At 52.2% G+C, this 14673-nt stretch overlaps 2 protein-coding genes across 2 annotated transcripts; one reads left to right on the top strand and one right to left on the bottom strand.

Moving 5' to 3' along the window:
• Window positions 1-6039: 6039 nt before the first annotated feature.
• IUM83_10697 (AP-2 complex subunit sigma-1) lies at window positions 6040-6625 on the bottom strand (the record flags this gene model as incomplete). Its single annotated transcript, XM_067935213.1, has 3 exons — window positions 6040-6141; window positions 6227-6553; window positions 6623-6625. The coding sequence occupies 3 exons, from the start codon at window positions 6623-6625 to the stop codon at window positions 6040-6042; spliced, it is 432 nt and encodes a 143-aa protein (XP_067791499.1).
• Window positions 6626-10138: 3513 nt separating this feature from the next.
• Window positions 10139-13546, top strand: IUM83_10696 (coatomer subunit beta; the record flags this gene model as incomplete). Its single annotated transcript, XM_067935212.1, has 2 exons — window positions 10139-10141; window positions 10271-13546. The coding sequence occupies 2 exons, from the start codon at window positions 10139-10141 to the stop codon at window positions 13544-13546; spliced, it is 3279 nt and encodes a 1092-aa protein (XP_067791498.1).
• Window positions 13547-14673: the final 1127 nt, after the last annotated feature.

The raw sequence follows: 14673 nt of genomic DNA, 5'->3' as shown, positions 1-14673 counted from the left end.
AGCTACGTCCTCGCTCGTGACACAGCTGCTCCTTGCTGACTCGTTGAATAGATTTCTGGTTAGGAACGAGCTCGACGTACCGCGTGTGTAGACGGAAGTGATATTGATCGACCTCGGGTGTAGCAAATGCAGACTAGCAGCACGGTGTCGCCGAGAGTGTCGTTTACTCGAGCTTCTCCAGCTCGCGGATACGGTCGAGCATCTCGCGCTTGGAGGTTTCTTGCACTTCACCGCCGAGAATGTACTCGTCTAGCACGGAGTAGACCTGCAAAGGTACGTAAGAACGGCCAGAGGCTGTGGCTAACCCTGCAGTGTGTCGTTGAAGCAAAATTTGAGTGACCTTGTTGAAGTTGAAGACAATGTAAAACTCCCATAATATGCGAGTTATAGGAACATATATTAAGTTCCTTTCAAATAATTTACCAGGTCTCACTGGAAAAATGGGGCCTATTTTCAGATCCCCTACATTACTAGCTCTGACTGAAATACCGTAATAATCGGGTCCAGTGCGACAAACGGTTTGAGTGCGACACCGGCAGACGAATGGGTGACAACCCCTCCCTCCTAAAAAGATATTAAGAAAAAAGACTTGAAAAAAAAAACTTGCGTTTAACGTCTATTGATCGTTATCTTCCTCCTCGTCAGTGATGGTCATCTCTGGCAGTAGTTTTAGAGGCCTCAGCCCCTTGTACACGAGCATCATCAGCAAAATGTAAAAAAACGAGTATCGAGCATGACTTCCGAGAGACCGCACCGTCAGCTTCGTCTTGTTATTGTTCTTCGGCCTCTTCTTCATTTTCTTTTGTGACTGCGATGGCGCGAGGGAGGTACCGCAACCAACCGTGCGGGACGGACGTCATCCGAGCGAACTCTTTGAAAAACCTTACGAGTATTTTTGCTTCACTTGATTATGACTGGGAAACTGTGTCGCACTGGGCCCGATTATTACGGTAAACCCTAGAGAATCGAATGTAAACAAAGCAACGCTCGTTCATACCTTGAATAGTCTGACCACTATTTTTCCTCCCGCAAGTTGGGTAACCCGAAATTGAATTGCTGTGCCGAACGAACCCTACATACCTGGTTGTCAGGCTCGAATAGCCGCCTACTCTATTCATCGTGTATCTGTGTATTTGCCCATCATACAGTAGTTACTGTTTGGTCGATTCGGCTTCGATTGGTATTCGCGCGGAAAGGATTCTCATAGCAGTCTAGGGGTCACACGCAATCTAAGACTAAGAGTATCATTGATTGCTGTGAAAGGGTTCCATTCAGACCCCGAAAAAAGATTATTGAATGGCAAATACCGTATTTCTTGTACTTTGCGTTTTTGGTTTCTGATGGTTCTCAATCCGATGTGCAATGTCCCGTCAAATCAACCCTGTTAGTCGGGGAAAGTGCTGCTATAGTTGGTCAGAGAAGACCTGCATATCTCTCCACTTTAGTTACTTAATCACTCAGAAGGTTTTATTTACCGCAGAAATGAAGACAGGAAAGTAAACCCGTCACTAGAGGCTTAAAGTGAAGTAGTACTGCCTGAAGTCTAGTGATACGTCTGCCAAACGAGTACATCCCGCAAGGTCACTCCTCCCGACGCCGTAATCTTGCTTACTAATTAGTGGGCAAAAGGATCTCCAGCTGAGGCGACGTGTCGTGAATACATTCTACAACCACGACAACCTCATCAATACGCAGAAGGCGCCGCACCAAAGTTTAGTCGCGTAAGTAGACCACATCTACCCACTGTAAAAAAAGGTCTTGAAAGAGAACACGGCCAATTTTCCAGATAAAAAAATAAATGGCAGTGGCTATATAGCCCGACTGGGGTGGAAGAGAAAGGCTTGAGGTGCCCGACAACGCCCGACCGATGCCCGACACTGCCCGACTAAAAAAATGATTCAGTCCAGCATTCGTGTGAAACGCAATGCATGTATACGTATATTCGGATGCGTGAACACCTGCGTCGAGCATAATGTCGAGGTGGTATTGCAAGAAGAAAAACGGTTATGCGCTCAATCCGCTGCCGTTTTGCAATCTTTTAACATCAATTAATTTATTCCTTTTCAGTCTATATGTCGTTTGTTTCAACCTTCGAACTGCGTCTCCCCACGGGTCCACCACCTGGGTCCCCGAATCAAAACTTTTCTGTGGACATTCCAGCAAACATGCCCGTGAAGACACCCATAGGAACGGAAGTCGTTTTAGGGCTGACAATGATGACATCAGTTCTCTATCTGAACAATGTAGATATGACAACGTTCATGGTATCGTCCGAGAGCTGAACTTTCACCTACAAGGTCAAGCAGTTCCGCCTGTATTTTAGTTCAAGAGTTAGAATATTTGAATTGTTGTAATAGACGTCAAGCTTGGTCTTACGTACCGTTGGAGACAAAAGCGGAATGCATTTCAACTTGGCTGGGAAATCAGTCTGCTGCGTGAGCATCCGCTGATCGACTTGCCCGACTGACACCGACTGACTCGACTGACTGACATGCCCGACTGACCGACTTGCCGACTGACCGACTGACCTGGATGGCAATCCGACCCGATTAGGCTCGACCAGACCAAACCAAGACTAGTCTCACCTGTGCACTACAGCCCTCCGCCGGGGTTTCCTGCCGAGATCGCTTGCTTGTTGACTTGGATTTGTATTTTCCGTGGTGCGTGCACACCAACGTCCTAGCATACTGTCCCCACGAAGCCGAAGTCACCCTCATCAACGCTACCGTGTCCAGAGCCCGCTTGATCGCGACGCGCTCACGAAGCTCTTACGGAAGAGGCGCAAGCGAGCAGAGCAGAGCGCCGTTGCCTCTCGTTGGCACTCGCCGTCCGTGTGTCTCTCCGCCGAGCGGCCTCTATCTGCACCGCCGAACCACCAGGACCAAGATGATGATGATGCCCGCCGACGAGGTGCCGCCGCCGCCGCCCTCCCGCGGCGGAAGCAGCACCGCCGCGCTCGTGCTGGCAACCACCACCGCCGCCGACGACGACGACGGCGCGCTCCGTTTCCCCCTCCCCGTTTGGCGCTCAGAAATTCTGTGGCTGGCAGCGGTATACGCGAGGTATACTATCCGCAGTGCGAGGAGCAATCGATTTGCTAGGGAAAGAGTAACCCAGTCGGGCAAAATAATCACTCTCAAAATAAATATTTCTGATATGTAAAGCGTCTGCCGTCGGCAGCTGTCTTAACGGATCATTTCACGATGACTACTCAGAAATCAACAACAGAAGAACTGGTGCTGATTTACCAGTTGCAGCTGAATCAATCACAAAATCGTATCTCGGTCTTAACAGAACTACCTACTGCAAGTACCTACCATTGTATGCGATATCAATTTGATATGTATCTGCAGTGTACCCCGGTCTACAGCTGACCGCATGGAGTATCGAGTCCCAATTTTGCCCGTACGGGTTTGTGAGCACTTCCGAATACCCGCTCGATTGAACAATGCTGAACGTGCCATCCTCATATTCATCGAGCTGCTGGCAGTACGTCGAACCTGCCATGAATAAAGATGGTCCTCCCAGATCTAACGAGTTTGCAACGAAAGGGTCGATCCATTGCCAAAAGAACGATATGTTGGTATCTGTCATGTAAATTGACACGAGCGTCGGTGAAAAGTTTGTTACGTTGCGAGGCAGCTGAAGGATTTTAGTTCTGCCTAAACCCAAAAGCTGTATACCATTGACCTCGAAAACCAGACCTCGGAAAAAATTATTATTGAATTGCAATTACTGTATTTTTTGTACGGAAATATGTATTATTGGACTCCAAGGTCTCCAGTACAATTATTACTGAGACAGTAAAATCAGTAAATTGGATTTCCATACAAAACATAAGTATAATGCATTTTGCAATAGAAAAATAATTACAATAAGTATGTATTACTGAACATGAAATTATTGAAGTTATTATTATGAAATTTGAAACTTTGCAATTCAGTACTATACTGTATTTTCCGAGGACTGTCGAAAACCTCTGGTTGTAATTCAGCGATGGGATTCCCGGTCAGAACCAGATGATTTGGTTCTAGACGCAGCAGAACGGGGGGTACTTCTGTAAGCTGGCTGTATTCAATATAAATGAAAGCCCCAACTATCCACTTAGAGTCCAAATCGTCGGGTAGCTTCCTCAAATTTGTGAAGTAGAGCTCAATATAAAACAATTTGTGCGGGAAATCGGGAGATTGAAGCCCTGCAGGCAGTATTCCTTTCGTCATGTTAACACGCATCAAATACAGCCAAAACAGAGTCGGGTGGTGTGTGTTAGTTATGGTAGCCGATGCACCCCAACTATATATGGTTGAGTCGAGCACTTTGATAATCACTGCGTCAGAAAAGTCTTGGAGCGAGCCAGGGATCTCAAGCGAGGGGCAATCGCGAACCAATAATATGACCACATGTGATCTGTCGAATTCGTCCCACTTCTGTTCGAGTTCATGCTGTTTGCCACGAATACCAAACTTTTCACAGTCCAAGTCGACCAGGTAGCAAGCTTGTACCATGGGTACACTTGCACCTTACATTGAGGCAATGCTGGTCTTAGTGACGCTTGGACATGGAGAGCAAGTACCACGACACCCCACAGAAACAGCAATATATGCGATGTTCGCCGTAACGATGGAACCCATCGACCACCACAGTTTGCCGGCACCAATAACTCGAAATCAGGCATTGAGGGTGCACTGCTCGTTAGGTGTACCGGCCTCATAGCGATTGTATCGCAGGCAACTCGGCTACTTTCAGTTGGCGCGCAGCGTAGAAGTTCCTTCATATTCGTAGTGACTAGCACAACTCCGAGAGAAAACAGAGTTCAGCTGGCTAGATCTGACCAAGAAGCGACAAGGAGCAACTGAAGCTCGTTCAGTGCATGGGCAAACCAATCGTCGTCGTGCCATTTTTCCATGTCAAAGCCTGCGATCTGCGGATTATATTCCCAACATAGCTGAGCACTATAACCAATGGCACGAAGATGAAGGGGATGAGGCTCAACGCACAGTCGAGAATGATGCAGGTAAAGCGCTTGTGAGTGTCACTCCGCCAGCTTGATATTGAGTAAATGGCAATCGGAGACCAGCAATTGAGTATAATCAGGCTCACAAAAAATCGGTTGAGCGTCATGCGAGGAAGCAGCCAACTCATCCTGTAAGCTTGCACCGACTGTATCGTTGTCTCCACAAGTTTGCGGGCCACGTAGATCGCATGGAATCTGGCTCCATTCACACCGAATAGTCCTTGTCGAGCCAACACTTTTTCGTACAGATGGGAATAGCTGCTACTAACGTTAGTTCGACGGATCAGGTTGCTGTTGGGATTTGGTTGTATCGATGGTGTTTTGGCGGCCTTGTTGCCATACATGTAGACCAACCGTCGATGATAAATCGAAGCAGCGATCATCACCGTAGCACAGACGCAGTGAATCGCCCCCAGTGTCATGTTAACGGCGGCGATGGAACGAAAATCTCTGGCCGGTATGGCGATCATGAATTCAAAGCAATGATACAGAAATGTGTGCTCCAACGACCAATTAGAACACACCGTAGGCAAGATGGTATCCACTCGTCACCAAGTGAACAGCAAGCAGTACGCTCCACCAGAACGCAAAGCTTCCACGCGAGAGGTCGACATACTGGGAAGCCAGGTGCGCATCCATGATCGAAGATGCTGGACTGAGGAAGCTATTGCGTCAAAACGAGTGCTGCAGACTAAAAGAAGTACCAAAACGATTGCTGTAACGGACGTGACCAAAGTTTTACCGCCGCATCCGAGACGGACCGTAGGCTTACGGAGTAGAAGCGTGAGTCTGCTAGTCGTGAGGTAGTTGTGAAAAAATCAGTAGCACAGCACCTATAAATGGTGATCTTCAACATGGACGAAGTACTGTCTCGGCCTTGCGTGTCGTGTGGTCCTCTATTGGCGTTTTCTGGTTAGGAACGAGTCGACGTGCAGTGTGAGAGTGCAAAGTGCAGGCAAATGGGTATTATCGACCTCGGGTGTAGCAAATGCAGACTAGCAGCACGGTGTCGCCGAGAGTGTCGGTTACTCGAGCTTCTCCAGCTCGCGGATACGATCGAGCATCTCGCGCTTGGAGGTTTCTTGCACTTCACCGCCGAGAATGTACTCGTCTAGCATGGAGTAGACCTGAAACAGGTAAGTAAGAACGGTCAGAGGCTCTGATGGTTGTGGTTAACCCTGCAGACAGTTGTTGAGGCAAGATTTGGGTCACCTTGTTGAAGTTGAAGACGATGTCGAGCTCGCAGACGTTGGCGAACTGCTGGTCCAGCAGCTCGACGAACAGGTGGATGGTCTCCAGCCCCAGCAGCTCGTTGGCCGCCAGGTCCACGCCCAATATGAAGAAGAGTCCGGCGTAGCGGCGGTAGATGAGCTTGTAGTTGCGGAACTCGATAAAGTTGGTGTGCTTGGCGTCACGCGCCACGACGAGGCGGTGGATCTCGGCCTCTAGCCGCGCCTTCTCCTGGTCCTCGGGCGGCGGCACGTACCACTTGGACAGCCGCGTCTTGCCCTGGCGGTTCTGCAGCAGGAAGAAGCGGATCTGCCACGCGGGACGAGAGCCAAGGGATCAGTTGACTAGACTACAAGCACCGCGAGATCTCCCACGCACCATGGCTCTATCGGTGTTGGGGCGATCTCGGACAATGCGCAGGTCGAAGAGGCGGCGAAGGATCAAACGGACAGTGGCGTGAAGGGACACAAGTGGAAAAGGAGTTTCAAAAATTTTGGCTTTGTTGTATTCGCACAAACAAACATCCCGGCCTCAACGATTGCCCGTAACCTTGTCCTTGATATTTTGGACCCCGCTCTAGGTCTTCTCGCAGGTTCGCTCAGCGTAATATTTGATCTTCTTGCCACTTTCGATAAACAACTTGTCAATTACCGGTTGGTTTTCACGTTTTTCCACACAATCGAGAGCAAATTAACACCCTTGTCGGACTTTAATTTTCTCGTCTGCGGCAGCTCGACATGGTCCACGGCAGGTTCAATGTGGAGTCGGTGCGTTTGGTCTGATGCGGCGGCAGTAGCGGTGACCACCAGGAGAGAGACCATCGAGACGATCTTGAAAAGGCTAGAGAAGGCCATTGTTGCGTCGTGCGGTACGAAGTGAGTGAATTACTTGCGGGTGGCCGAGTAAATTGTGGAGTAAGTAGTGAAAGGCAACCGAACGAGAGCAGTATTTTCATTGAGAGTGCCAAGGAGCGTTGGAGGCTTGAGCTCCAGTAAGTATAACGTGTCTAGATCTTTTCCTGTTTGCATGGGAATGCACGATGCTTACTTCACTCGTGTTCCTCTAAACACGTCGGCCAACGATGCAAAGATTCATCTTGAAGCGTTCGACTGTCCGAGTCGCTCCTTTCAAGTGGACAGACAAACGAAGCCGGCCATAATACCAGGATCGTGCGGTTAGAAGTGACGCTTGAAACTATTGATCGTTAGTAGTGACACATTTACTCTAGCGCGGAAATTTATACAAGTAGAAACGATATCACGAAAAAGTAATTTGTATTTGTATTTGTTGCGGTTAACCTTTTGTCTCCAGGCTGAAAGCGTACGGGTAGCATGGGTACAATCCAACCCGTACGCGCGGCCTCCGATAGTTTAATATGAATGTTTGTATCAAATTACATATGGATAGCAAATACGCTACGCGGATACGAAATCCGAGATTTGACGATCTTAGCCTACGTTTTCGAGGTATTTTGAGGAAAACTTTGTTAGCAATTTTTGGTGCGATCTTGCTCATTTCAAGTATCTCTAAGCTTTGTCTAGCTCTCTAAGTGATCATCTTTCCACTGTGCTAAGCCGTTTCTCCGTTGCATCTCTAGTTTTCTCAAAACAAAAATTGGTGATTTTTATCGATTTGTCCAACTTCCAACAGCAATGTTGGGCTGATGCGTAACTCGAATCGATCCAAGGAAAAAGCTGAGTACTCTTCAGGTTTTCTTCTTTCTCCTCATCTATTTTGTTTGTCTACTCGAGCTCTGTAGCGCTTGTAGTAGGGAGCCCTGTCACTGGGTTGCCGGACGTGTGCAGGAGCGGCTGGACGGAACGTGTGTTGAGATCGACTTGACGCGGTGACCGGGGTGGTGCACAGCGTGGAGTCGGGGACGAAGTTGTACGACAGCGAGCGGTCGGTGGTCGGGGCGAGCCAGCTGACTACGGGCACTAGCGACGGGAGCAGGTCGCAGTTGAAGATCGGCAGCCGCGGAAGATCGCCGGGAGGAGCGACGCGTGAGCAGTGAGGAGCGGTAAGTATCGGAGAACGGAGGGGCGACGTGTGAGCCCACGACGTGAGGCCAGGAGGCCACGAGCACGGAGATGAGAGCGAAGAGGGAGAGGTCCAAGTAGGAGTAGGAAGGCGCCGTGTGATAGCTTAGGGTAGCTAGGCGACGGGGGAGTAGGCTAAGTGGGGGCAACGAGCGGCGGTCTGGCCGTTCGACCCTCAGTTGCGATTTATCACTGGCTAGTGGTGAGTCAAGACTAAAGGAATACACGAAGTTGCGCCGAAGCACAGGTTCCCGCGTGTGGTTCTGCGACTCGAGGGTAGTCGGCCAACGCCTGGAGTAACAACGAAGGTAGGCGAAAGTGGCGGACAGTGCACATGAGGGCGACGTACCAAGTAGGGTGGCCGGGACCGTGGAGAGAGACCACGGGGGCACGAGGTGCACTCCAGAACGCACCTTGGCCGTGAGAGGACGACGCCTCCGAGCACCATCAGCCGTGACGGGGCGTCACCTCGCCCGATTTGCATATCCGGTGGGAGCCGCCTGTGGCTTGCCGGGGCCCAGGTGTCTATGTAGCTCCCTCCCCGCCGTCCCTATTCCCGAGGCCCGCCGTGTCGTTGAAGGGTCGGCCGTCAGCCGTCTGGTCGTCGTAAGCCTCGCACTTGTTGGCAGTCGGCGTTGAACCGTTGACCTAGGTGTGGACGCGGCAACTCGTGTATACTCATGCACCGGGGGCGTGTAATGAGAAGGGAGTTGGGCTTCGGGTTAAGCCCAGTAACCTACGCGCTCAAACTTTGTTTTCAAAGTTGAGCCTACCCGTACGCGCGGGAGACTCACTATCCTACCCCTGGAGACAAAAGGTTAAGGCCACTACGCCCGAGGCACGCTGCGCTGCATCCTCGCCGACGGAGTCCACGCTAGGCACGAAAAAGTAATTTGGTTTACTTAGGCCACGGATTTCCTATCCTAACACGACCTAGTAGGGCCGTGTACACAAGTATTGCAGCGGGAGTTTTATTTTTGACAGTATCAGGCTTTGTGGCTCCAACACGTTCGAAAATATAAATTGTACAGTATGCCTACTTATATACATATGCCGTTATCTATGCTTAAAAATGCATGACATCCTGTTTGATGCTATTTCCAATCTTTTCTCTGTGCTACAAGTATTTATCTTCTCCCCTTCAATATTTTGTGGTTCATACCTTTAGGCCCGTTGTATAGATCAACGTAAAAGACTCGACAAGGCGGCTGTTAGCCAAGTAACGTAGAATACCGAATAGTACACAGCGGTCTATTGTTATTAACCATCCTTCAGTGCAAGGGAGGGGGTTATAGGTGATAGGCGTTCAAGTAAGACCGTGCTATATTGATGGTGTTGTGTTAGTTGTAGGACGCCCTAGAGGTGGGCTTTAATTCACAGGGTGTTCAAATACTTTACCGCGTACTATTCGGTATTCCTCATTAGGTGGAATTTCAGGCCGGCAGATGCAGAGCAAGGAATCTTCCTGTGGCATCCCAAATTGTACTTCATTTACCGGGAGCGAGGGACAGCTAAACGAACCCTGTAGCTCGAAGAGAGAAACCCACGCCATTCGTGCCATGTTTGTCTAAACCCGTCCAACTACTAGGAACTCACTGCGTTATAGTACAAATATACTCATTCCTATGTACCGATTGGCCCCATCGCGAAACGTAAGCAAGCATTTACAAAGTTATTCTGCACATGGCATTGCTCTTGGCTCTTTATAAAAATACTGTAGCCATGTACCGCTTCCTTCGGTACACTCGTGTACCCATCTGTTTATCCGCCAATCAGCGCGTGCCACTTACTTCCCCCTTCAGGCCAAGGATCGTCATTCCGCAATCCACCGCAGTCGTCCGCACTCCCGTCGACCATGGTGCGTGTGCCCGCTCTTCGTGCGGCGGTATCTCGCCCCCCAGGGCGCTGCGAGCGCCGCGCCGGCGCTCAGCACGCAGCCCTCGATCTCCTCTCTCGCCCCATCTAACTCTCTGCCCCGTTGCCGCAGCCGCTGCGCCTGGACATCAAACGCAAGCTCAGCTCGCGCTCCGAGCGCGTCAAGAGCGTGGACCTGCACCCCACGGAGCCGTGGGTGCTCTCGGCGCTGTACTCGGGCAGCCTGATGATCTGGAACTACGCCACGCAGTCGCTGGTCAAGACGCTGGAGGTGTCGTCGCTGCCCGTGCGCAACGCCAAGTTCGTGGCGCGCAAGCAGTGGATCGTGGCCAGCTCGGACGACATGCAGGTGCGCGTGTTCAACTACAACACGATGGAGAAGGTCACGAGCTTCGAGGCGCACAGCGACTACATCCGCCACATCGAGGTGCACCCGACGCTGCCCTGCTTCCTCACGTGCGCCGACGACATGACCATCAAGCTCTGGGACTGGGACAAGGCCTTCGCCTGCACGCAGGTCTTCGAGGGCCACGGCCACTACGTCATGATGGTCAAGTTCAACCCCAAGGACGCGCACACCTTCGCCAGCGCCTGCCTGGACCGCACCGTGCGCGTCTGGGGGCTCGGCTCGAGCCACGCGCACTTCTCGCTCGAGGGCCACGAGCGCGGCGTCAACTGCGTGGCCTACTACCCGGGCGGCGACAAGCCCTACCTGCTCTCGGGCAGCGACGACCGCACGGTCAAGGTCTGGGACTACCAGACGAAGGCCATCGTGCACACGCTGGACGGCCACGGCAACAACCTCACGTCCGTGCTGTACCACCCGAGGCTGCCGCTCATCATCTCGGCCTGCGAGGACGGCGCCGTGCGCATGTGGCACTCCACCACGTACAGGGCTGAGACCACGCTCAACTACGGCATGGAGCGCAGCTGGTCGCTCGCGGCGCTGCCATCGGCCAACACGCTCGCCATCGGCTACGACGAGGGCACCATCGTGCTCCGCCTCGGACACGACACCCCCGTGGTCAGCATGGACGCCGGCGGCAGCGGCAAGCTCATCTGGACGACCAACAACGACGTGCACACGGCCAGCGTCAAGGGCGTCGTGGCCGAGATGGGCCTGCAAGACGGCGAGAAGCTGCCGCTGGTCTCGAGGGACCTCGGAAGCTGCGAGGTGTACCCGCAGAAGGTGCAGCATAACAGCAACGGCCGCTACGTCGTGGTGTGCGGAGACGGCGAGTACATCATCTACACGGCGCAGCAGCTGCGTAACAAGGCCTTTGGTGCCGCCCTCGACTTCTGCTGGTCGCCGACGGGCACGGGCGACTACGTCGTGCGCGAGAGCATTTCCAAGCTTACGCTGTTCCGCAACTTCAAGGAGGTCAAGAGCGAGAAGCCGCGCGTGCTGTCTGCAGAAGGCCTATTCGGTGGCACTGGTGCTATCGGTGTCAAGGGCAACGACTCCATTGCCATGTACGACTGGGAGGAGATGCGTCTGATCCGCAAGATCGATGTTGTCGTGAAGAACGTCTTCTGGTCGGAGAACGGCAGCCTCGTTGTGCTAGCGTGCGAGTCGAGCTTCTTCGTGCTGCGCTACAACAAGGAGATCGTGGCGCAGGCGTTCGCTGCGGGCACGAACACGCCCGAGGAAGGCGTGGACGGCGCGTTCGACCTGCTGCACGAAATCTCCGAGAAGGTGGGCACGGGTACTTGGGTGGGAGATTGCTTTCTGTACACCAACGCCGGCGGCCGACTCAACTACTACGTGGGCGGTGAGGTTATGACACTTGCTCACCTCGAGCAGAAGATGTACCTGTTGGGCTATCTGCCTCGGGAAAACCTGGTGTTTCTCATGGACAAGATGAAGAATGTTGTGAGCTACACTGTGTCGCTGGTCATGCTGGAGTACCAGACGGCCGTGGTGCGTCGTGACTTTGAGAGCGCTAACGCCATTTTGCCCAAGATTCCGGCGGACCAAATGGATTACGTGGCTCGGTTCCTTGAGTCCCAGGGCTTCAAGGAAGAAGCGCTGGCGCTGAGTACGGACCCGGATCAAAAGTTCGACCTTGCTGTGCAGCTCGCCAAACTGGACGTAGCGCGTGACATTATGCTCCAGGAAATCGACAAGGGTGACAAGGGCAAGGACATGGACATTGAGACCCAGCACAAGTGGAAGCAGCTAGGTGATCTTGCACTCAACGACTGCCAGCTCAATCTTGCTGAGGACTGCGCGCTCCGTGCCGATGACTTCAGTCTACTGCTTATCCTCTACACCAGTCGTGGTGACAAGGAGGGTCTTGTGCGTCTCGCTGGGCTTGCTCGCGAGAAGCGCCGTTACAACATCGCGTTCATTTGCTGGCTATTACTGGGCAAAACCACAGAATGCGTTGAGGTTCTGAAGGAGACCAAGCGCTTCCCGGAGGCTGCGTTCTTTGCGCGCAGCTACTGCCCATCCAAGATGCAGCTGGTCATGGACAAGTGGCGTGAAGACTTGGCAGCGGTTAGTTCTCGTGCAGCCAAGGCGCTAGCTGACCCCACGCGTAACGCCGAACTGTTTGAGAACCTGGAGATATCGATGCAGGCTGAGGCTACGCTTCTTGCTCAGAATGGTGGCGAAGAATCCAACGCGCCTGCCTCTTCGTACCTGGCGAAGAAGGAATTGCTGGAGAGTGAGGATATCCTAGAATTGATTTTGAGCGGTGGCGCTGCTGTTGCTTTCACCGGAGCTATGGGTGCCGCCGAGGCATACAACGATAGTGTGACCTCGAATGTAGAAGCCGAAGCACAGGCATTAGCCCAGGCGCAAGCACAGGCTGCAGCAGAGGCCGAAGCCCAGGCTCAGGCGCAAGCTGCAGCTCAGGCTCAAGCCGCGGCGGAAGCTGCTGCAGCCGCGCAGTTTGCTTACGAGCAAGCGCAAGCTCAGGCTGCGGCAGAAGCCCAGGCAGCGGCTGAGGCACAAGTTCGTGCGGAGGAAGAGGCTCGACTGCGTGCCGAGGCTGAAACACACGCTCGTGCAATGGAAGAGGAAGCTGCGCGCGCGCGTGCTGAGCAAGAAGCAGCTGCGGCGGCCGCCGCAGCAGCGCAAGCCCAGTCCAAGGCTGAAGCTGAGCTTCAGCGACAGCAGCAGGCTGCAGCGATGACCAGTAGTTTTGGCAGTGCTGACGGTGGCTTCGGGTTCTCTTCGGCGTCGAGCACGAATGAGTTTGGGTTTAGCACTCAGGACGCGTTCTCATCCTCGCAGAACTCTGGTTTCGATATGACAACTACGACGACCACTACAACTACCACTACCACGACGGGAACGACCGGCGAGCTGTTGGATTTCGAGTTGGATAACGCAGATATTCAGTTCGAAGATGACGACGACGCGGATTGGGGCGAGATGTAATTTAGCCTTCAGCTCGGTAGCGTTGCCTTCGTTAATTCCCGTATTGAATGGGAGTTCTGTCATATTTTCATGTTTCGCTTAGGCACCGAGTTACTACTGTAAAACCTGTAATAGTGCCCCGTCCCTTTAATAGTACCCCACCCCAAAATTTTCAAGCGACGACATCCTGAATTGCATTTTTCTTAACGGTAAGAGGTGCTCTCATCTCGCAAATATGCTTTCTTCCTGTTAAGATTCAGCTACGTAATTTCAAATGTAAATGTGCAGATGCCCTCCTTACTCGAGGGCTTCAGCCGTTTGATTCTGGAGAAGAGAGCTGTATACTACGCTTTCTTGTAGTTGGCTCAGATGTTCTTGGGAGAGTTTATTGTTTGGCTGACGAGGATCTTGTCCGAGTTTGTTAGTCCAGTTTGAGAATGTTGTGTAGTGAACGCCAAACACGCGACAGGTGATTTCTGCGTCCATATACCCAAGTGTAGTGGCGGGCTATAGGACCAAGCCTTGTCCACGAGCACTGGGCCGCACAGAACGTGAGGCCAAGCTGGTATAGGTGTTTAGAGGACGAGGAACCTTCTAATGCTGTAGGAGATACATTGTAGCAAGATCAGTTAGTTTACATTCTACTTCGTAGGAGAGAAGCAATAGAAGAAGGTTTACCTGGAAGCGCCAGCTTCCCTCACGTGTGTTCAAGACCGGAACCCACTACAAAGATATCTTTAGTTGCAAAGGTTGCGACTGAACACGAAAACAAGAACAATGGCTTCGACCCAAGTGAATGAAGCGCAGAACGCTCGTCATGCTGACGAGCAAACCGGAATCGGGGGGTATGGTGGCTTCGGCCAGGATGACGACCGTGCCTCGCGTGCCCCAGCCCATCTTTGCCATCGTAAATCCGCCACTGATCACCGATGTGTCGCGGGAGGCGCTGTTAGAGTGGGTGAAATTGCGAAAGGAGTACGTGGCTGTCATCGAGGCAAGGTGCAAGGCGGCCAATGAAGAAGTAACGGCTGTCTTGCGTTCGGTGCGTGATTCCTTCGACACGAACCTGCTCGAGACAATGTGTGAGACGCGTTGGGATGTGGACCTGGAGCATGTGAACGATGCGTTTCTCATGGCGAAGATCACGG

Source organism: Phytophthora cinnamomi, assembly GCF_018691715.1.
Source record: "Phytophthora cinnamomi strain GKB4 chromosome Unknown Contig39, whole genome shotgun sequence".
In the NCBI taxonomy this organism is placed as follows: Eukaryota; Oomycota; class Peronosporomycetes; order Peronosporales; family Peronosporaceae; genus Phytophthora; species Phytophthora cinnamomi.
Note: the sequence above shows the minus strand (reverse complement) of the source record. Positions and strands in the feature narration are given on the sequence as shown.